The sequence below is a fragment of the Trichosurus vulpecula genome, chromosome 2, assembly GCF_011100635.1.
Source record: "Trichosurus vulpecula isolate mTriVul1 chromosome 2, mTriVul1.pri, whole genome shotgun sequence".
Lineage (NCBI taxonomy): Eukaryota > Metazoa > Chordata > Mammalia > Diprotodontia > Phalangeridae > Trichosurus > Trichosurus vulpecula.
The window spans coordinates 334,283,376-334,307,687 of record NC_050574.1 but is presented as its reverse complement, the minus strand read 5'-3'; the positions used below and the strand labels follow the sequence as shown (position 1 = coordinate 334,307,687).

Below are 24,312 nucleotides of genomic sequence, written 5' to 3'. Positions count from 1 at the left end.
CTGTTTTGCACTGGAGAGAAGTGCTGTAATCTCTAATTACTGAAAGTTGGAAGCCAAGAGAGTTTCAAGGCTAAGCTGGGGCTGCTTCCTGCCTGGGACTGGCTAGTGTAGTCAATCACAGGGAAGTTGTTTACAGCCACAGGGCAAAAAAGGTAACTGCTAGGGAGGGACTTTTCCAGAAAACGAAAGAGAAAGTTGTCAAAGCCTGGCCGTTAGGTTCAGGGCAGGAGAGGAGGATGGAGGCATCATATCCTTTCCCTCTGGTACTGGGTCCCAAACCCACCCCCCAAGAAGTTGCTTAGAAGTTGCAGAGCTAATTCCAGAGCCCCTGGAGATGGCGGGGTGAAGAGGGCAAGGAACGTGTGCTCACATCCCAGGTGGGATGCTCTGAGATCCTTCTCTTTTACCATGAGGAAGGTAGTCAATAGCAGTCAATATCCTACTTTATCACTTTGTCTGCCACCTTGTATCTATTTGGGCACAAGTTTTGCTCTCTTAGAGTATAAGTTTCTTGAGGGTAGTAGGTCTCTCATATTCACCTTTCTACCCAGAGTATCTAGCTCAGTGTTTTGTCCTTGCTTAGATGAATTTCTATTTCTATGTGGCCTTCACCCAGTTCTACTCCATATCCACTTCCCCATATTTGCAGACTATCTACATGCCTAGAATGCCCTTGTTACTCACCACTGCCTCTTCAGTTCCGTAGCATTATTATCTTCATTTTGTAAATGGGGAAACCAATATTTATTTTCTGTTCTTTTTTTTTCTTTTTTGGCTGCTTTGTATTTTTCTATACAAACAAAAGGAGAACTTCTGAGAGGTTTTGAGGGAGGAAATAATATGATTAAGCATTAGTATTAAGAACTTTTTTGGCAATGATGAGAAAGATAGATTTTGGAAGAAGCTGTAATTCAAATGTGGTGATGAGGACCTGAATTAGGATAGTGACAATGGAATGGAGAGGAGACATGTAGAAATTTGACAGTGATTGAATGTAGGACAGAAGGGTCACAGATACGTTTTAGCTTTTGAGCCTGGAAGCCTGGGTATGAGCAAAAGAAATGTGGCCATTAAAATGCAGGATAGGCTTCTGGGAAAATTCTACCTCAGGCAATTATTGACAGTGTGACTATGGGCAGGTGACTAAATTTCTGTCTGCTTCAGTTTCCTAAAACCATGGGAGTGGATAAGATCACCAAAGGGAAGGATATGGGAAGAAAAGAGAATCGTGAACAGAGCCTTGGAGGCTATCCAAACTTAAGGTCTGAGATGAGGAAAAGAAACACCTGGAAGAGACTGAGCAGGGGCAGCCAAAGAGACAGGAGGAGAACCAGGGGGAAACTGTTATAGAAGCAGAGGGGGAAGAGAGTATTAAGAAGGAAGTCTGCTGTCAATTAGTCAATAAGCAAGCATTCATTAAATATGCTTGCAATGTGCCAGGCACTGCTCTAGGTGCTAGAGATACTAAACAAAATGCTGCAAAATGGTCTAGGAAGAAGTCAAAGAAAAAGGCTACTATACTTAGCAATTAAAAAGTCATGGCCAGAAAAGGAAAATGACAAATGTTGGAGAAGATGTGGGAAAATTGGGACACAAATGCATTGTTGTGAACTGATCCAACCATTCTGGAGAGCAACTTGAAACTATGCCCAAAGGACAATCAAACTATGCACACCCTTTCCAGCAATACCACTACTAGGTCTGTATCCCAAAGAGGTCATAATAAAGAGAAAAGGAGCTACATGTACAAAAATAGTCATAACAGCTCTTTTTGGAACTTGAGAGAATGCCCATCAATTGGGGAATGGTTGAACAAGTTGTGGTATATGAATGTAATGGACTACTCTTGTGCTATGAGAAAAGGTGAGCAGGCTGATTTTAGAAAAACCTAGAAAGACTTACATGAACAGATGCTTAGTGAAGTGAGCAGAGCCAGGAGAGCATTGTACATAGTAACAGCAACATCGTGCAATGATCAACTATGACAGACTTAACTCTTCTCAGCAATACAATGATGCAGGACAATTCCAAAAGACTCGTGATGGAAAATGCAATCAACATCCAGAGAAAGAACTATGGAGTCTGAATACAGATCAAAGCATACTATTTTTATTTTTTGTTTTTTTTTCATGGTTTTTCCCTTTTGTTCTGTTTCTTCTTTCACAACATGATTAATGGGAAAATATATTTAACATGATTGCATATGTATAACATCAGGCTGCTTGCCATCTTAGAAAGGGGTGAGAGGACGGAGAGAGAAACATCAGGAACTCCCAATCTTATGAAATGAATGTTGAAAACTATCTTTATATGTAATTGAAAAAAGTAAAATGCTTTTTTTTAAAAAAAAGAATTCGTGTTACCCCTAGAGAGAACAAATTCAGTACAGTGGTAGGTAGGAAGCCATATTGAAAAGTGAATGTATAAAAAATGGAGGCAAGAGAGAACCTACTCATGCTAAAAGTTTAACAGTTAAAAGGAGAGATAGAGGATAGTCATTTGAATGGACTACAGAGTCAAGGTGAAAGTTTTCTGTTTGTTTATTTCTTTGTTTCAAGATAGGGCAAAACAACATTTATTGGCAGAGAAAAAAGCCAAAATATAGGGAGAAATTAAAGATGAAAGGGAAAGTGGAAGTTCTGGATGGAGTAAGGTTGAAAGGAGATTGGAGGGATCAGGATGTCCAGTTTACAGTGTGACATCAAAGGTGAAAGGAGGAGAGAGTGGGAGAATTAATGGAAGTTTTGAGGTGGAGTTGAGGAATGATGAAGATTATGGAGGGAGTAGGAATCAAGATAGAGCTGAGGGTTAGTTCCAGAAAGAAGAAGGTTGGACGTAGCCCTTACGAGAAGCATGTTGGGAAGCTGATAAGAGAGGGGAGAAACTATTTGGCCTGCAGCCATGAGGGCCTAATTGCTGTTAAGTAGCATAAATTTATAGTAGATTAATTCAGAAACTATTTTTAATTAAAAATCATGCCACTAACAAACATTAAAAACTAACATTTCCATGTACATGGTAGAACAGAAAAAAGAAGATTGTGCCTGAAATTTCAAATTTCTGTTATTTAGAGCACATTTAATAGGTAATTTCAAAGCTATTCTGCTTGTCTGTGATTCCTTCTGGATTTCCTTCAATAACACTCTTTTTTTTAGCTCCCAACTTCTTCCACCAAACTGAAAAAAAAAAAGAGAAAGAAAATCCTTTGTAACAGATATGCATGTCCAAGCAAAATGAATTCCTATATTTGTCCTGTCAGAAAAATACATTTTTTCATATTTTCACTTGAGTCCATCATCTCTGTCAGGAGGTGGCCTTCTGGAATCATGATTGTCATTGCATTGATCAAGATTCTTAACTCTTTCAGAACTGTTTTTCCTTACAATGGTGTTATTGTTATATAAATTATTCACCTGATTGACTCATGTCACTCTGTGTCAGTGCATATAAATCTTCCCAGTTTTCTCTGAAACTATCTATTTTATCATTTCTGTTTCTTGATGTCTCATGGAGTCATCACTTCCCACTTCTCCAATTCTGATTTTTCAGAAATTATTTTCTTCATGAATTTTTGTACCTCTTTTTTAATTTGGCCAATTTTCTCTCTTAAAGTGTTATTTTCTTCATTATTTTTGTGCCTCTTTTACCAAGCTATTAGTTGTCTTTTCATAATTTTCCTACATTGCTCTCATTTCTTTTCTCAGTTTTTCCTACCACTTATTTTATTTATGTTTAAGCTCTTTCAAGAATTCTTGTCTGGCTTGTGTACAATTCACATTTTTCTTTGAGGCTTTGCTTGTAGATGTTTTCACATCATTGTCTTCTTCTGAGTTTCTGTCTTGATCTTCCCTGTCACCATAATATGTTTTTATGATGGGGCTCTATTATTGTTGTTTGCTCTTTATTCCAGCCTATTTCTTCACTTTGAAATTTATGTTATGGTTGGGCTCTGTTCCCATAATGTGGGGGTCAAGGCACTATCCCAAGCTTCAGGCTTTTTTACATTGCTGTTTTTAGAACTCATATTGGGGATCTGGGAAGTTTTGGTGCATCCAAAGTGGTGCCATCTAGGAAGAGATGTACTCACTGCTTCCTTGCATCTGGAATAAATACGGTTCCTCACTGTCCCTGCTCCCTTGAGACAGCAAGTGCTTTTCACCTTCTCAGAAGAGTGACCCAGAAGGGGGTATAGGCAATGGAGTTGCCAACAGTGCCTTGTCTTGTACCTAATGATAGCACAGAGGTCCTCTGTACAGTCTCTTTCTTACAAGTATCCTGATTTCCTGACTGTCTCTAGTTTCAGAGTTCCCAGAGTAGATTTTAGGCCAGCCCCCACCTCAGTGTCACAGACCTCATCTTCTTACCTCCTATGCTTGTCTTGTGCTGGGGAAATATCTCACCAGAACCTATTATTGGCTCTACTACTCTCAAATTTGATTTGAGGTGTTATTAAAGTTGTTTGGAGGAAAATGTTGGGAGAACTTAGCTGCTTCCTCTACTCCACCATCTTGGCTGTGCTCCCTGAAGGTCTCACTTAGTTTTCTTTCATCATTTGGGACAGCACAATATTATGCAATTAAATATATATGTATATATGTGTACACACATATATACATGTATATATATAATATATATATAATTTGTTCAGGCTTTCCCCCAGTTGATGTTCATCCACATAGTTTCCCATTTTTTGTCACAAAAAAAGAGCTGCTATAAATACCTTTTGTACATAAGGGTCCTTTTCTTCTTTTTTTTTTTTTGATATCTTTGTGGTATAGGCTTAATTGTATTGCTCGGTCCAAGGGTGTGCACAGTTCAGTGACTTTGCAGACATAAAGTCTTATTCCTTTCCAGAATGACTGAACCAATTTCCAGTACCACCAATAGTCAGTCAATATGCCTGTTTTCCCACATCACTTCCAACATTTGTCATTTTCTCTTTTTGTCAGCTTTGCTCACCTTGGGGGTACCTAGTAGAACCTTGATATTATTTTAACTTGACTACCTTTCTAAAGGAATGGATGAGGGTTGTCTTCTCATATCACTTCTTTGGGCCCAACAAGAAATTTTGAAACTCAATTATGTAGAGCTGCTCTTTCTTCTGAAGAATATCATAAATTCAGCACATAACTTTCACATCTGTTCTGCTCATCTGACTCCCTCTGTTTGTTACATTCATTTCAGGTTTTGTGGTGGTTGTTCTTTCCACTTTATATTGTCATAGTCATTGTATATCTATTTTTTTCTTGGCTCTGCTTTCTTCACTTTACCTCAGTTCATGTCTTCCCATGCTTCTCTGTATTCTTCACATTTGTCATTTCTTATAGCATAGCAATATTCCATTAATTCATGTACCACAATTTGTTTACTCATTCTCCAATGGGCATCTACTTTCTTTTCAGTTCTTTACTGCCACATAAAGTACCACTCTAAATATTTTGGCATATATGGAGACTTTCTTTTTTATCAGGGACATGCTCGACGTGCTGTTCTGGAGTCAGGAAGACCTGAGTTTAAACCCAGACTCAGATGCTTGTTAACTGTGTGACCTTGGCCAGTCACTCAACCTCTGTTTGCCTCAGTTTCCTCATGTGTAAAATGGGAGTGATAATAGCACCTAAGTCCTAGGGTTGTTAGGAGGATCAAATGAGACAATAATTGTAAAGTGCTTAGCATAGTGTCTGGCATACGGTAAGTGCTTCATAGGTGTTAGTTACAATCATTATTGGAATGTATGCCTAACTAACTTTAAAAGTATGGGCGTTTTAGAATGTTGGTTCCTTTATAACAATGACCAAGTTTAATTTTGAGAAGAATTGAGTAAATGCACTCCCTTCCTTTCTTTACAGAGGACAATGGGTATAAAATATTGTACATATCCTGAGACACAGTTTGTTGATTTTGTCAAACTGCTTTCTCCCCCTTTTAATTTTTCATTCATTGTTATAAAATGTGTTTCACTGGATAAAGGGGGGGAATGACATTTAGAAACATAGCTGATAGCGAAGCAAAAGATATCAATAAAAATAGGCCCCCAAACCAGTACAACAGTTTTCATTTTTAAAGATTACCACATCATAATCTTGGTTTACCCATATTTTTCAGCGAGGCAACGAGTCCTGGAGAGACAGAACCATGAGTTAGAATTGCCAGGAGAAGAAAAGTTGAAGCTCACTGTCAGATTGCTTACAGCAAACGATGCAGATGAAGGCAATGAAGAAGAAATCCCAACAGAAGTAAATATATCTTACACATGACAAAAAAGGAAGCTGGGTATTTTTTCAGGCGTTTGGGGTGGGGTTCACTACCTGGAAGCAGGAGAAAGATAGGAAAGAGAGAAGTGTGAATTCTTGGCCATGTTGAAAACAGCAAGCGCTTAAGGGGTTAAGAAGCTAGAACAATGTTATAGAGAGAATAAAAAACTAAGACCAGCACCTTTCTTGGTCCTTCTCAGCCTCCTAGAAGCCCTGTCTTCTTTCAAGGCATAGCTCAGGTGCCACCTCATAGACAAGACTTTTCCCAATTCCCACCCACCTCCCCCCAAGTGTTAGTTGTCCTTACATCTTAAAATCACCTTGTATTGTTTAGTATCCATTTTGTATTTACTTATTCTTCTTTTATCCTCCCAGTAGAACATAAGTTTGATGGTAGGAACATTTTCTTCTTTATATGCCGAGTACCTAGATACCTTACACGAAGTAAGTGCCTAATATGCTTGTTGAACTGAAGGAGCTCCAGGTGGGATAAATATGTTTAGAGGAAGGAAAAAAGCAATGACTATTGTAATTTTCAAACCCAGAACATATATGGAGAATAGCCTATGGGGCATTCAGGTGAATTCAGTTCAGTTCAATTTTTAAAATTGTATTTCTATTTTTCAAGTAACAAGCATTTATTTTTCTCTCCCTTCTCTTCCCCATTAAAAAAAGATAACAAGCCCCATGTAAAAAAAATTCATAAACAAGCAAAACAGCAAACAAGCAAAATAAGTCTTCTATCTTACTGGATGTAAAACCTTGGGATGATGAGACAGATATGGCAAAATTGAGGAATGTGTCAGAAGCATTCAGGCAGATGACTTGGTCTGGGGATCTTCTAGACTAGTTCCAGTGAGATATGGCATCAAGAAGCTTCAGATACAATGTGTAGTTGAAGATGATAAATTTGGGACAGATATGCTAGAGGAACGGATAACTGCCTTTGAAGACTATGTGCAATCTATGGATGTTGCTGCCTTCAATAAGATCTAAAACCTACCATCCTCAAAAATGGCATTTAAATAAAAATATTTGCAAGCAAAAAAAAAAAAACAAAACAAAACAAATGCCCATGACAGTCAAGATGGCTGAATAAAGAAAGAAGTACAGCATAGTCAGTAAGAACTGAGTTCAAATCCAGCCTAACACTTGCTACCTGGCAAGTCACTCAACCTCCTTGAATTTTTCACTTTAATATTCCTGAGACTTTTCCTGTACAGTTTTCTACAGGGAAATTATGGGTGGATTTTTTATCTCTTTATTTAGACTTCAGGTTCTACAGATTTGAACAGTTTTCATACAATTGAATTTTCTTGAAAAATGATGTCCAGACATTTCATTTTTATTATTATTTATGGAGTCCAAACATCCTTAAATTATTTCTCCTTGACCTGGTTTCTAGTTCTATATTTTTATATTGGGCATGATAACTTTTCTATTTTTTCAATATTTTGGTTTTGTTCTAACCCAGCTGTCACATGTCAATGTTGCCTTCTCTTTCATCGATTCTATGTTTCATAATAATAATGGCTAGCATTTATTTAGCACTTACTATATATTCCAGGCACTGTGCTAAAACACTTTACAATAATTATCTCATTCAATCCTTACAACAACCCTACAAGGTAGGGACTATTATTACCCCCATTTAACACATGAGAAAACTGAGGCAAACAGAAGTAAAGTGATTCCCCCAGCTAGAAAGTATCTGAGATCAGATCGGAACTCAGGCCTTCCTAATTCCAGGTCCAGGCCTCTATCCACTGTGCCACCAACTGTTATTTAGAGAAGACTTAATACTTTCTCTTCCAATTCTTTCTTTCAGAGCTTTAAAAACATTTTTTTTATTATCTCTTGCTTCATTTCTGTTAGGTATTTATGTAGTTAGTCCTTGTGGAAAATTAATTTTCTCATTTGAATCTCTGATAATTTTTCCTTCTTTTGGGAGGAAATATTTGTATTTGCAATAATTTTTATCCTGGCCATATTTTATGTTTGATTTACTCATCTTACCAGCTCTAATTCCTCAGTTAGAGCTTAATGCCAGCTCTACCCCATTGTCGGGCTTTTGGATGATATGGCCTATTCTGTTTGGTTTTCCTCTAGGTCACCTGGGTTTTTATACTGTCCTCCACTTCCTGAAGGCTGACCATCTCCCCAGCCCCTCCCTGGATATTTGAGATTCACAGCATTGGATATTTAGGGCCATTTCTGGCACCTCAGATCAGGCCATTCCAGGGCTTTCTTTTGCTGTATCTGGTCTCAAAACTTTGCAGGCTGTGCATGCCTTTTTTTAATCATCACTTATTCTCTGGAGAACTTCAGGGTTTTGTTGAAGTACAGTAAAGTGGGAACTAGGTAGTCTAACTCTATTTCAATGAGCCATCTTGGCAGGAAGCCTCACTTAGAGTATGAAGGACCTAGAGTGTGGGGGACCATGTCCTGCCCATACCTCTCCTGTACTGTTCCAACTAGTCTCTACTCCTGTTTCCTTCACTCAGGCTAGTAGACTCTGTTTCCTTCCCTTCCCATCTGATAACTTTCCAAAGAATTCTCATCAGTTTGTCCAACTCTCTCTTCAAATATCACCCCCAAAAGTGAACACAGTACTTTAAGGTGTAAGGTGACCAGTGAATAGGTACAGTACAATTTATGTCTTACTCACATTATAAATTTCTTGCTCTTAGACGACTTCGGACTTGAGTATATTTATTTCATGCAGGTACTCTAGGCTGATCCCAGCCATGTCTCAGTGTAAAGGAATTCTCCTTAATTCTTGTTTTTGTTTGGTCTTTAGGAATCCAAGATCACAGATGGACCCCAGGAACAAGGTAACGGCTCATCCAGAATTAGTCTGATGTACACTCAGCAAGTAAATTGTTTTTCCTCATTAAATGTCAGCATTCCTTTACCTCATTTTCAGGAGTCTTGTACATGAATGACTTAGGATCACAAGGTAAGAATTGTAAGAACAAGCAAACAAATCTGAATGTGTTCATTTCAATTCAGTTTACTAGTTCATTATTTCACGTTAAGCCATCCTTCCTCCCCGCTATCTCTCTCTTTCTTTCCCTGAGAACATCTGGTTGTCGATCTTGTTGTGTTCCTTTTTAGCAATCAGCCGTGGCCCATGGATGGAGTCCAGCTGCTCCTCTGGTTTTTTTATGGCGTTTTCTCCCCCTAGTGGGCACAAGGGAAAACTCCGTTGGTTGGAAATAGAAATTTTAACCTAAAGTGAACATTTGTCTGAGGGATTATTGGAGCAACCTCATTGCTCTTTTTAGTTACAGAGAACATCTGTTTTCAACTGATTTACTCAAAATATTAAAAAGTGATATAAAGAGAAGCAGGCATTATAACCTCTCACTCTAGCAAGAATGTTTGTGATCCCCATTACAGATGTTTTTGTGTCCTTAAAACTAGATGTTTCAGAAGACCAGGACACAAAGCTTCCATTGGAAAGAAGATGGGAAGAGACAAAGGACATGTCCAAAGGCTCTGAAAATGTTCCCTCTTTGGTTGCACTTAAAAATCTCCATGATCTGAACGAGTATCTCCTTGTTTTGCTGGTGGAGAACATCAGTGGTCTATCAAAAACCGAAGTAGATTTTGAAATAGAAATCATACCAGAAGTGGAAACTGCTGTATTTACCTTTCTGAAACACATTGGTAAGACTGAGTAAAAATTAGAAAATCTTCATCTACAAATAGTCTTTGTGTCATGCTTTGAAATTCTGATTAGCAAAGAAGTCAGCCATACTTGAAAGGCCCTTTCTGGCCATCTCCAGCACTCTTTCTATCTCTCAATAAGATAAGACTTTGAAGGCCTAGGTAACTAGGTGGGAATTGTGGATAGAGTGCTGCATTTGGACTCAGGAAGACCTGAGTTCAAATCTTCTCTCAGAAACTAATTTTATGACCCTGGGGACATCATTTATGGTCTTGAGACTTAATTTCATCTTCTGTAAATTGTGGGGGTTGGATTTGATGGCCTCTAATGTCTGTTGCAACTCTATGTCTACTAACCTAAGAAATGTTATTGCATTAAAGCATGGTAGAAAGGTATATTGTTTTGACTCCAAAGTTCTGGTGTGTTTTAATAGAAAATGTTACTTTATCATTATGAGCGCTACAGGGTGTTCCTAAAGTCTGGACACATAGGCAAAAATGCATATTTTCAAGAAATGAAATGAATGAAATTTTCAACAGCATTTTATTTAATTGGAATATTAACAAATAACATGTTCAATATGATTTCCATCATTTGTGATGCAAAGGTTGATACGCTTTGCAAGATTCACATGAACTCGATGCAATAACTCCACGTTGCCATCAATTTTAGCACATTCACTCTTTATGCATTCAATCAAGTGTGTTGCATCTGTGATCTTCATTGAGTACAGCTTCTCCTTTAGCGTGCCCCAGAAAAAGAAGTCAAGGGGGCTAAGGTCTGTTAATATTTCAAATACTTCAAAATATGCACTTTTGTCTATGTGTCCAGACGTTAGGGACACCCTGTATGTGTACGTGTGGAATGACAGTAGCTGACATTTATGTAACATCTGAAGATCTAAAAAGTGCTTTATTTACATTTGCTCATTTGAACCTCACAGTGTGAGGGAAGTTCAGCAGTTATCTTTATTCCTATTTTACAGATGAGGAAAGTGAGGTGTTCAAAGAGACTTAAGTAAGTTGGCCAGGGTCAAACAGCCAGTGTCTAAGGACATATTTGAACACAGATCTTGAATCCAGGTCTAACATTCTACTTACTTTACCACAATAGAAGTGTAAAGGAGAGTTCTGTGCAAAGTGCAAAGAAGGTAAAAGAAACTACTTTTAGAAGCACAGAAAGTTTTATAGAGGAAGTGACTCCTGAGCCCAGAATCTGAGGAACCCAGGTATTGTGAAACTATTGAAGGCAGAAAAATCAAATGTAAATTAGTGATGTCCCTAAATGGGAGGGCTCTACTATGGATAGGTAGGGGCAACTAGGTGGTGCAGTGGATAGAATGTCAGGCCTGGAACCAGGAAGACTTATCTTCCTAAGTTCAACTCTGGCTTCAGACACTTACTAACTGTGTGACCCTGGGCAAGTCACTTAACCTTGTTTGCCTCAGTTTTCTCATCTGTAAAAAATAAGCTGGAGAGGGAAATGTCAACCCCCTCCAGTATCTTCCCCATCCCCACCCCCTCAAAAGAAAAGTGAATGTGGTTATGAAGATACAAACATGACTGAATAAATCAACAACAACAACCAAACAAAATTTTCCTGTTTGTGTTCCCCTTTGAACTCCATTTTTTTTCAATTTATCTTTACAGCTTTATCTCATCAATTCACTTTGCATACTACATTTTCTAGCCAAAGCAGAGGATTCTCTATCTCTGTCCTCATCCCACCCACTTCTAACCACTCTCTCTGCTCTGGTCATCCTCATTTTGGCATGGTTACTTTCCTTCTAGTTCTATATTTTTTAACTCTCTCCCTGTCCTTAAGTCCCAGGTCAGGCACTATTTTTCACCACGAAGCTTTGCTTGACTCAGTCAGCTGAACTCTTCTCTTCCTCTTACTACTTCTCATAGTATTATCCCATTTTTCCTTTGAATACTTATTTATGTAGTATATAGTTATCTATTTATATTTATGTAGTAATATACTTCCCTCCTATTAGAGTGTAAGTGCCTTGAAATCAGTACCTATGTCCTGTCTATTGTTGCATGCCTCCAGCACCCAGCACAGTATGACAACATAATGAGTATTTTAAAAACATATTTGTTGAATTCAATAGTAGCTGTTAGTTACTATTCAATAAATAGTAATGGTTGAACTGGATAGTAACTGGCAGAGGGTCAGTGGATGGTCTCTGTCAGAAGAATTCCACTCTGCTTAACCAGTAGGAGCTTCCAAGTAAGTACACCACCAGCATAGAAGTGTGCACCTTCCAAACCTGTGATTGTAGCCTACCTGTTGTTTTAGGAGTGTGTATTCTCACCTAGGGATCTTCACTTCGGCCACTCTGCAGGAGGCACATATTAAATTAGTTTTCTTCCTTAGCGAAAGGTTCAATAATACACTACTGAACACTTTGTTTTTCTTCACAGATACAAAGACATTTGTGGATCGTTGTTCTCAAAACCGAATAGTCCAAGAGAAAAAGATTTGTGTAGCACCTCTGGAAGAGACAAGAACCATCCTGGTGGAAAACCTGCCCCCTGATGTTAATGAAAGTTACATCACTCTTTTCTTTGAGAACCCCAATAATGGAGGGGGACCAATAACCAAAGTGCAGTGTTTCCCAAAGGATGATTCAGCTCTGATTGAGTTTTCTGATTCCCAAGGTAATGATATCTACTGATAACTTAATCCTGCTTTTTCCCCCCAATGGATTGGCATCCACTTGGTAATAACACTGAAACTTATATAATGCTCTAAAGTGTGCAGAGGACTTTATGTACATTATCTGAGCCTCACAGCAACATTGGAGATAGGTACTACAAGTATTTTACACATGAGGAAACAGGTTCACATAGCCATATAGTTGGTATGTGTTTAAAGGCAGAATCTGAATCCAGCTCTGACTCTAGGGCTAGTACACTAAGATGTGCTTAGAGGTACTATTATGCTCATTTCACAGATGAGACAACTTCTCAGAGAGACTGAATGCCTTGCCCATGGTCACACTAGTAGAGGTATCAGAGGATCAAGTCTTGCATTTGACCCACTACACAATGGAACCAGCTCAGGGGCTGTGCTTAGGGTTAGGCTATCTAAAGTAAGGAGGAGGAGGCTTGATGAAAGGGGACTTTGTGGGGAGCCATCAGGAAAGCTAAGCTTTCCACTTACAATATAGCAAGACTTCTCTGGATGTCTTGAAGTACTGCCTCTATGGAGCCACAGCGTTTCAGATAACTGACGTCTGTTTTCCACTCTCTGGTTCTTTTCTCCTGGGGTTATGCTGATATTTTTTGGGGTGAGGGGAGGATCTGGACCTGTGATCTCATCGGCATAAGGAACTTCTGCAGAAGATATTTTCTCCCAATGCACATTGACAACTGTTCTGCAACTTATAAGTCTTAGGGGGTTTCCTTAGCAATCACTGGTTTAGTGACTTGTCTAAGGTCACATAGTAGTGGGATCTGGACCCCGTCTTTCTGACTCTGAAGTTGTCTCTCTCTCCCCCCTACTAAATATGTAATCTTTAAGATACGGAGTGAATAAACCACTTATTATGGTAGGCTTCCATCTGCCTAGTGTCAGCAGACAGCAGGAAGACAGCCCTATGTTTGGAGAGAAGGGTGTTGGGTGTGGGCTCTAGAGAAGGTGGGGTAATGTGCATTTCAGTTCTTCCCTAATAATTCCCTTTGTGCTCCTGACATTGAGATAACACACAAGTTAAGTGTCCCCTAATAGGAGTCAGATTTGGAAATACATGACAGTTTCTGAAGTGCTTTTCTCATAATAAATGTGTGGGTAGTTCAAAGTATTATCATCATTTTTACAGAATGAGAAACTGAGGTTCTGCTATATAAACTGACTTGCACATGGTAATAGAACTAGTAAAAACCCACAGTGTCATTTGAACCCAAGTCTCCTGACTGTAAGACCAATGTTATATCCACTAAACCTCCCTCTGTAAAAGATCTCCACTCATATAGGGCAAGAACTTTGAAGCCATGGAAGAAAAATCTCTATATTCTGTGTTTTAAGATTTTAAAAAAATCTGTCAGATGATTATTAACATTCAAGCATTTCTATTTACAAAGAGATAGAGATGGGCAGAAGTCCCCTGTTAATTGAAATTCTCTTGGAACCAAACAAGTTATGCCTATGTTTTATAGGAATTATGAAACAAAGGCAAAATCCCATGGTTAAGTAAAAAATAGGTATGCAGTTAAAATTTGGGTCTTTTTGTTTACTTAAAAAGAACAAAAATAATATTAATGCAAAAGAGATACCATGGTACAATCAATCACTCCCCCTTCATTCCACTTTTAGTCATGTCAAAGGTGAATAAACTGAACCTCTCATATTTACTTTAATCAAAAATCAACCCACAGGTATCCCTGTGGAGTGAAGTTAGTTCAGCATTCATTCTTTAACTTCCTTTCCCAGCAGGAAAGTGGGTACTTCCTTTCTCCCTCAGCTGGACCAGCTTAGGTGAATAATTTTCCCTTTGGTTACCACCCATAATTGCTTGGGCATTGAGCACCCATTCCCAAGCTATACTAATTGGGTTCATTTTCACCTGAGGGCAAGATGGTCCTGAGGTTCATGTAGAATACTTTCTCTGTTAGGTTAAGGAGTTATAAGACAACGCATATTAATAAAATCCTAACAGCTCAGAGCCCCCAAAAAGGAAAATTCTTTACATTGGGAAAGTGATTCAGATAATAATAATAGCAGCTAGCATTTATATAACACCTACTGTGTGCCAGACACTGAGCTACAAATAGTATCTTACTCCTCACAACAACCCTGGGACATAGGCATAATTATTATCATCCCTATTTTACAGTGGAGGAAACTGAGGCAAACCGAGGTTAAGTAATGTTTATTAGGATTCACAGGCAATATTCCTTATGGTTTTTCTTTCTATATGATAATGTTTGTGTTTGGTGATGACTGAGCATGCAATATAAAAGAGATATTTTTTGAGGCAGTGGGGTAAAGGGACTTGCCCAAATTTATACGGTTAGAGTCAGAGGCTGGATTTCAACTCAGACTTTCCATACTCCCAGCCCAGCACCCGTCCACTGTGCCACATACCTGCCTCCTCTTACCTCTTTAAATCCTGCATGATGCCAGATAATCCTGGACTTTCAGTTTAGTCAAAGATGAACATGTAGAGAACCTCTCTCAATTGAATTAATCAAATTACATTCCTCCTCTTAGTCACCATAAGAAAAGACAAATTCTCTTCCTCATAAGGTGAGTTTAAAGAAATCAAAATTCCTTCCTGAATTAGATTTTTTTATTCAAGGACAACTGATGAAGTCTTTGGTACAAGTAAAAGCAGGACTTCAGGCTAGAAGAAGTCTTTGATTCAAGTTATACTGAGGACTTCAGACCAGAACACTGCTAATATTATTCTTCAATGTTTTTTGATACTGACTTTAGTGCAGTATGCTTCCACAAGGGGAGGGGACTTGCAACCTCTTCACATAAACTCATGGTGGTCATACTGCTGGGGCCAGCTTTTTATTTCTACCATCTCACCCAACCAATTCTGGACTGAAGGGAAATGGGTGAGAAAATTAGCTTCAGTGACAACTTGGATCATCTTATTTCCTTTCTTTAAAGTGCTTCCAAGTACTTTAAGTCTAGTTTGTGATGTGTACTGGCTGTTTGACCCTGGGCAAGTCACTTAACCTCTCAGTGCACCAGATGACCCTCTAAGTTTATATATTGCAGAGAAGGTGCCAACTTGCATTGGGAGAGAGAAAGTCTTCATCTAAGAATTCCCTGTATTAAAGAAATCACAGGTTCAGTATCCGTCCCAATGATTTCAATATGAATGACTAAATACAGTTTTTTTAAGCTACACCTCAGGGGCAGCTAGGTGGCACCATAGTACAAAGAGCACAAAGCCTGGAGTCCGGAAGACCAGCCTGGGTGCAAATGTGGCCTCAGACATGTCGTAGCTGTGTGACCCTGGGCCACTGTCACACTTGTCCAGTTCTGGCCCTGGGACCACAACCCAGGTGCCCTGGCCCCTAATTAAATGTTCTTTCTTAATGTCACATGTATATACTAAAATAATCCTGGGATCCTTCAGTTGGATGGCCCCTTAGAGAGTATCTGTATCACTTTCTCCCTTCTACCTTCACTTTCTGCCTTTAATGTGGGAATCCCTATATAGAGACTGATTGAGTTTTCCTAGTGAAGCTTCAGGAAATGTTCTCTTTTCTAGCCCCAGGACATAAGGTATGCCCTTTAAGTTACATTTGTGGCCTTGCAAAGTTTTCCAGGATCTAGTTCCTCCTCCTCCTCAGAAAAGTAAAGGATCCTGCCTGGTCACCTGCTCCAAATTCATGAAAATCCTAAAAGGTTATGCAAAGTCAATCAATCAACCAATAAAATTTATTAACTGCCTACTATGTGCCTGGCACTGTGTTAAGCACTGGGGCTACACAAAGAGGCAAAAGATAGTCCCTGCACTCGAGGAGCTTATAGAGGAAATGGGAAGACTTCATGCAAATAAATATATACAAGGCAAGCTATATACAGGATAAGAACCAAATTATTAACAGAAGGAAGGGACTGTAATTAGGAGGGGATGGGGAAGGCCTCCAGTAAAAGAAGAGACTTTAGATGGGACCTAAAGGAAGCCAGGGAGGTCGGTAGGTGGGAATGATGAGGGGGAGCATTCCAGGCATGGGGAATAGCCAGAGAAAGGGCCAGGACCTGAGAAATGGCATGTCTTATTTATGGAACATCCAGTACCTGGTGGAGAATAAGGTGTAAGAAGACTGGAAAGGTAGGAGGGGGCTAGGTCATGGAAGGCTTTGAATGCCAAATAGAGGATTTTGTGTTTATTCCTGAAGGCAATAGGGAGCCACTGGAGGTTTCTGAGTGTGGTGGGAAGAATGACATGATCAGACCCACACTTTAGGAAAATCACTTTAGTACCTGAATGGAAGATGGATTGGAGTGAGGAGAGACTGGAGGCAGGCAGGTAGGCAGGCAGGCCCACCAACAGGCTATTTCCTAGTTCACATATGAGGTGACGAGGGCCTTCCCCAGAGAGATGGCAGTGTCAGAGGAGAGAAGGGGTGGTAGTCAAGAGATGCTACAAAGGTAAAAACAATATATCTTGGCAACAGCTTTGATTTGTTTGGGTGAGATAGTGAGGACTCCAAGAAGACTCCTAGGTTTTGAGCCTAAGGGACAGGGAAGATGGTGTTGCCCTCTACAGTGTGGGAAGCTAGCAGAGGGACATGGTTTAGAAGGGAGAATAGTAAGGTCAGTTTTGGACATCTTATTGAGTCTAAGATGATTACTGGACATTCAGTTTGAGATCTGAATGGCAGCTGGAGGCATGAGATAGGCAACAGAGAATTTAGGGCAAGATAGGCAGATCTGAGAATCGTCATCATAGAGAATCCATGGGAGCTTATGAAATCACCAAATGAAATAGTGTTCAGGGAGATAAGAAGAGAGGCCAGGACAGAGCCCTGTTAGAGGGTATGATCTGGAAAAGGATCTAGCAAAGGAAATAGAGAAGGAGTGGTCAGATAGAGAGGATGAAAACTGGGATGAAATAGTGTCCTAAAAACCTAGAGAGAAGAAGGTATCAAGGAGAACAGAGTGGTTAACAGGATCAAAGGCTGCAGAGGTCAAAAGGAATGAGAGTAGAGAAAAGGTCAATGGGGACCAAGAGATCATCAATAACTTTGGCAAGACATTTTGGTGGGATGATGAGTTCAGAAGCTGAAATGTAAGAGGTTAAGAAAAGAGAGGGAGGAGAGAAAATGGAGATATCTCTTATAGACAGCCTTTTGAGGAGTTTAGTTGCTACAAAGGGCAGAAGTGATATGGGACAATAGCAGGGAAGGAAGGATCAAGTGAGGGGGTACTTTTTCAGGATGGAGGAAAAGCCATGTTTATCATCAGTAAGAAGCGAGCCAGTGAGAATGAAAGTAAGTAAAAGAAAGGGGATGAGAGAGAAGGCAATCTAACAGAGGAGATGGAATGAAATGAGACCACTTGAATAAGCAGAGAGGTTAGCCTTGGAGAGGAATAAGTCTGCTTCATCATGTGAGACAGGGATAAAAGAAGAGAGAGTGGCATAGGGCTTCTGAATGATAGGAAATGAGGAAGAGGGGAGAAGGGGCCTAAATGATAACCAGCTAGGGGCTTCTGTTTGTGCTTCTAAGGATAGACAGTGACTAGCCAGGAAGTAAAATGTGTGGCAGAAGAAAAGCTTCGACATTTTCCATTAAGAAAGGTTTTCTTCTCCTATGTCAATATTCATTCATACATCAGTATTTATTAAGCACCTACTGTGTGTGAGGAACTAAGTGCCAAGGATACAAAGAAAAGCAAAAACCAGTCTCTGCTCTTAAGGACCTGAAGGCCTAACGGAGAAGACAACAAGCACACAAACATGTACAAACAACCAATATACAGGATAAATAAGAAATAACCAATGGAGGTAAAGCCCTAGAATTAAGGGGGATTGGGAAAAGCTTCCTGTAGAAGATGGGATTTTAGTTAGGATTTGGAGAAAGCCATGGATGCCAGCAGACAAAGAAGAGGAAGCAGAGCATTCTAAGCATGGCAGACAGCCAAAGAAAATGGCCAGAGCTGAGAGATGGAGTGTCTTGTTGGTAGAACAGCAAGGAGGCCAATATCATAACTATACTTTGATATTGCTTCCAAATCCCTCTGCAGAAATCAGTCAGATCAAGCCCCAAATATACTAACCAACCATGGTACTGTGCCAAGCAGATAACTTGTGCAGCTGCACAAAGTTCTGCCACACAATTCAATTGTAGGCTCTGATGCCTGATGCAGTCATGTCTTAGCAAGTTCAGAATCACTTTAATAAAACATTGTGAGATTCAGCTGAAGCTACACTTGTAGCACAACTGTATCTCAGCAGGATTCCTAACTTTTAAGAATTTTGTGTAATCATAAATTCACCTTTGGTAATGCCACCACCTTCCAAAAATCACAGAGAGATCTATGTCTCTGTGTTGCCTGTGTGATTGTTCAGATGCTTGTATTTCCCTTCTAATTAATTAACTCCATTGCTGCCTAATGTGCAACAGTGAATACTTCTGGATTCAACTCAAGAAGTTCTCAGAGCCCCAAATGTTGGCTCAACAAAGGTTTTTTTTTAAATAACTGACATTCATTGTTGTTTTCTTATTCCTGGCATTGTAAATAGTCGCATTTATTATTTAAATGAGTCATTACATTTGGAGCACTCTGATGAATACCTTGTATTCAGGCCACTAATTTCTTTATTATTATCATCACACATAATAATACCAACTAACATTTACGTAGCACTTTGGAGTTTACAAAGTACTGTCTTCATTTTTCTTACCTGTGAAGTAGGTATACAAGTACTGAGACCCAGCAGTTTACAGGTGAGGAAAAGCAGATAATTGGAGTCAGAGCTGGAGCTCAAACCCAGGCCTCTTAATTTCTTGAAATTGGCTTTGTATAATGTAACAGCATATGGGAGCAGACATTAGGATCTCTTGCCATTGATAAGAGCTTGGTGCAGTACCTTGTGCCTCTAGACACTTAATAAATGTTTGGTGAATGGGTCACTTAGTCTTTAAATACTATTATCTCTTATGGTCTAAGGATACTATAACAAAAGGTAGGTTACTCTGTAACTGGACAGATTACTGTCTGGAAAAAGCAACCAAGTTCAGGTGAGAAAGGCAGTATAAGCTGGAGAAAGAGTACTGCAGTCAAGCTAGAGTACCTGGTTTCAAATTGCACCTTTGTTATTGACCATCTGCATGACCTCAGGGAAGTACAAAATAAAGAAAACAATTAACTTATTTGTAAAATGAGAAGTGTCAAGGTGGAAAAATTCAACCAAGGTTTTGCTTTGAGAGCAAAGCACTCCATTAGGCAGTATGGGGTGGGTGATCATATAGCCAGAATTTCTGATATTCCACCAAATACTGTGACATTTTTAATTTATATCTTAACATATTGTTTTTGTTTTGAATCTCACTGCACTTGTCTTTTTGGATCATGATTGATTTCCCTTTAAACAAAATTTTGAGTATTTATTGCATTCTTAAGAATGATTTTTTGAAGTGGAAATTGAAGGGATATCCGTCAATTGGGTAATGGTTGAACAATTTGTAGTATATGAATGTAATGGAATACTACTGTGCTATAAAAAAGATAAGCACACAGATTTCAGAAAAAACCTGGAAAGACTTACATGAACTGGTGCAAATTGAAGTGAACAGTGCCAGCACCATTGTATGATGAGCAGCTATGATTGACTTACCTCTTCTCAGCAATGCAATGATCAAAGACAATTCCAAAAGATTTATGATGGAAAATGGTATCCACATATAGAGAAAGAACTGAATGCAGAATGAAGCATACTATTTCCACTTTGTATTTTCATGGTTTTTTATTTTTGCAAACTGTAATTATCTTGTAAACTCTTTCTTCTTTTACAACATGACTATTATTGAAATATGTTTTACATAATTTACCATAAATAAACTAGATCAACTTACTGACTGTCTTAGAGGTGGGGAGGAAAAGGAGGGAGGGATAAAATTTGGAACTCAAAATTTTATTTCAAAAATGTCAAAAAAAGAATATTTTTTTTAATTTTAAATACCCGATATTTCCTTTTGTTGAGTAAAACTTAACTCTCCAGTGTTTTAATGGGAATCAATTAGAAAATAATCTCTTGACAGAATTCCACTTTACAATAAATGTTGGGAGAGTATAGCTCATTCTTTAAGTGGAATACCTCTATTGCATTAGTGTGTCTCTGTAATGAGAACACGATTTTAGAATACTGACAGTTAATTCACAATTTTGATTAATGTTCATTTTCTTCCTACAAAGACAAATTCTGCCTGAATTTAGGTGTAACATACTTTAATTAAGTTTTTTATGAATTGTAAAAAATTTACATTTATTTGTTTCTTTTTCTTTTAGTTGTCAAAGCCATATTGACAAAGAAGCTTCTTTTCAACAACAATCCCATTTCAATGTTCCCATACTACTGTAGTTTGGGTACTGCATTATATGGACAGGCAAAACCACCAATGAAGCTACCAGAGCCCTTAACAATACCAGTGGAGCCTTATCTATTGAAGTTCTTACAGAAAGATGATCAAGTAATTGGAGAGATAACTAGCACCATGGAGAGCTGTCATTGTAAGCTAACTTGGCCTACACCCAAGAGTAAAGAGACAGAAATTATACTCAGTCCTTCAGCCACCTTAGTCAGCCAAAGGAGAACAAAGAGCAACATAATCAAGACATGGAGTGAAGATGTTTCCCTGAGATTCTCTTGCCTCATGTCTGAATACCAGGTTAGGAGGTATAATGTAGACCCAGGGATGTGGGAAGCCATTAGAGACAGCATCGAAAATAAGAACATTTTGACGAAGTTTGATAAGCTTCAGGAGACAGTGATCATAGCAGGGAGACTGGAGGATGTGCAAAGAACTGAACCACAGATGAAGACTCTGATAGAAAAGTTCATCCAAAAAATAGAAAGGGAAAAACAAAGTATAAGTGTGTACTTGACCATGTGTCCTGGAAGGTTTTCCATTTTATGCAAGAATGGGTTAGAAGAGACTCTCCACAAGGACTATCCAGAGCTGGAAGTCACTTACAATGCCCTCACAAAGAGCATTTGCCTGACTGGATGGGCTGCAGATGTGTACAAAGCAAAGAGTGAAATTCTAGAGAAACTGCAGAGCTTGGCTCAGAAAGCCCTCCAAGCTCCTCCTCAGATCATTCAGTTTTTGCAGCAAGTAAACTGTGAGGCATTCTCTGACTCTCTTTTTGGAGAGAAGAAAATTCCGGCTGCTTATGAGTTGGAGGGTGAAGCAATTGGGCTGGTTGGTGCCTCTCCCCAAATTCTTTCAGAAGCTGAAGAACATATGAAGAAAGTCTTGGACTTTAAGTGCATCAGTGTGGTAGACAGTGGGATTCTTAAGGATTTTCGGTGGAAAAAACTCACTGATGAATTAAATAAGAAATACAACTGCTCCTCAAAGACTGTAATGATAGAACAGCAGAATTCAGACACTGGCATTCAGATAATCATTGCTGGTTTTGTTAGTCCAGTATGTGGAAGCTACAGGCAACTTTATGAATTTATAGAAAAAAACACAAAAATACAGGAGTTGGTCACTGTGAAATCTCTAGCAGTTATCCAGTATATGAAGGAGGAAAAAAAGCAAATCTGGAAAAAACTAAAGAAAAAACATGTGAAGATTGATTACAAAACTCTAGCCAACCAAACAGGCATTTCCCTGAGTGGTCCAAAAGGAGAAGTAATGAACGGAGTGGCCATGGTTAAAGAAGCACTAGGTTCAATACATGTGACAAATTTTAGCATTGATAAACCAGGAGCCAAATCCTTATTCAAAGACAAAGAAGATTATTGTATAAGGGAAGCCAAACGGAGATATAATTGTTTAATTTGTCTACAAGAAGATGTAGGTGAGAGCAGTAGGGGCAGCACTGTTGGGCAGAAAATCTACTACAAGATAACCTTAGAATCTGGCATCTTATTAACTGTTCAGAAAGGTGACTTAACGCAGTTCTCAGCAGATGTGGTGGTGAATGCGGCAAATGAGGACCTAAAGCACTCTGGAGGCCTGGCAGCTGCACTCTCTAAAGCAGCAGGCCCAGAGCTACAGAGGGACTGTGACCAGATAATCCGGAAACAGGGTAAGATCCCTCCTGGCTGGGCTGTTGTCTCAACTGCTGGACAGCTCCCATATAAGCAAGTGATTCATGCTGTTGGCCCCAAGTGGACACAAAAACATGCTCACAGATGTGTGCAGCTACTAAAAAATGCTATCACTGAGTGTCTTTATCTGGCTGGACTCAATGGCCACACTTCAATAGCTATCCCAGCTCTCAGCTCTGGGGTGTTTGGCTTTCCCTTAAAAGAGTGTGCAGAGACCATCATCCAGTCTATCAAGGAAAACTTCCAGGACTCCCAAAATAAGCACAGCTTGAAAAAGATTCATCTTGTGGATTCATCTGAGGAGACAGCTCAGACTCTTTCCAAAGCTGTGAGGACCATCTTTAAAGATGCATTATCTAGTGAAAATTCACTGCCCCGTACACCAGTAGAAAACCAGAAAACCACCTTGAGAGAAAGTACTGAACACAGAAATGTGTTGGACTCCATCCAAACTAGTGAACACCTGAGCATCATCTTGATGAGAGGGGATGTTCAGGATGTGCAGGTGGGTATTACCATTTACCAAGCACCTCTGAAGGTTATTTTGAAATTTAAGTAGCCTGATTCCCATGTAACTGGGATTGTATATACTTTCATCATATGATCTCTATAAGGTTAATGCAGATTAGGCTAAGGTTAAAATTGTACTCCCTTGGCTGTGTGGAAGTTGAATATAAGTCAAATGACTTGCCCAGGGTCAGATAGCTCATAAATATTTAAGGCAAGTTTGAACTTAGCTCTTCCTATCTTCAAATCCAGTGCCCTATTCATTATACCATGCTGCCTTCAGAAAAAAATTTTAGATAATCTAACATCTGTTCCTTTCCTTTGTTGCAACTAGCCAAGAGCTCACTTTATCTAGTTCTGCCATATTTTTCAGTCCTCTCTGACTCTCTGTGACTCCATCTGGGGTTTTCTTGGCACAGATACTGGAGTAATTAGCCATTTCCTTCTCTAACTCATTTTAAAGATTAAGAAACTGAGGCAAATGGGTTAAGTGACTTGATCGCATGGCTACAAAGTATCGAGGCCAGACATGAACTCAGGAAGATGAGTCTTCCTGACTCCAGGTCGAGCACTCTAACCTCTTCACCACCTAGTGGCCCAACTTTATCTAGAAAGCTATCTATTCTAGAGAAGCAAACAATTTTTTTTAAAAAGCCTGGTCGTATTTTTGTTGTTGTTCCATCGTTTCAGTCAGATCCAACGCTTTGTGACTCCATTTGGGGTTTTCTTGGCAAAGCTATTAGAGTGACTTGCCATTTCCTTCAGCTCATTTTATAGATAAGCAAATTTAAGGCAAACAGAGTTAAATGTCTTGCCCAGGGTAACACAGCTAGTATCTGAGACTAGTTTTGAACTCTGGTCCTCCTGACTCTAGGGCCAGCACTCTATCCACTGAGCCACCTATCTGCCCCAGTCATGTTTTTAGTTTATCTTTAAAAAATTACTTTTCTTCTTTATTAAGAACTTCACAAATGGCAATCAACATTAATAGGTTGACATAGAGGCACAAAAAATATTATCTATAAAACTGTGAAGTTCTGTTATGTACAGTTTAGCTGGCTCTTTTTCAAAGGTATATTACGTCTAACACTATTATAACAAAACTGCCCTGCTTGTCT

The 24,312-nt window shown here is 39.1% G+C and overlaps 1 protein-coding gene across 3 annotated transcripts in view; it reads left to right on the top strand.

Moving 5' to 3' along the window:
* LOC118838041 (protein mono-ADP-ribosyltransferase PARP14-like) overlaps positions 1-24,312 on the top strand; it is a 69,027-nt gene that overhangs the window by 5,191 nt on the left and 39,524 nt on the right. For 2 of the 3 annotated variants that reach the window (XM_036745244.1, XM_036745243.1), the window contains exons 2-7: positions 6,106-6,236; positions 9,055-9,088; positions 9,181-9,213; positions 9,681-9,926; positions 12,357-12,593; positions 20,914-23,192. In XM_036745244.1, the coding sequence (XP_036601139.1) occupies positions 6,106-6,236; positions 9,055-9,088; positions 9,181-9,213; positions 9,681-9,926; positions 12,357-12,593; positions 20,914-23,192 (2,960 nt within the window). The remainder of the gene's footprint in view (positions 1-6,105; positions 6,237-9,054; positions 9,089-9,180; positions 9,214-9,680; positions 9,927-12,356; positions 12,594-20,913; positions 23,193-24,312) is intronic. The other variant, XM_036745242.1, reaches the window with a different exon arrangement.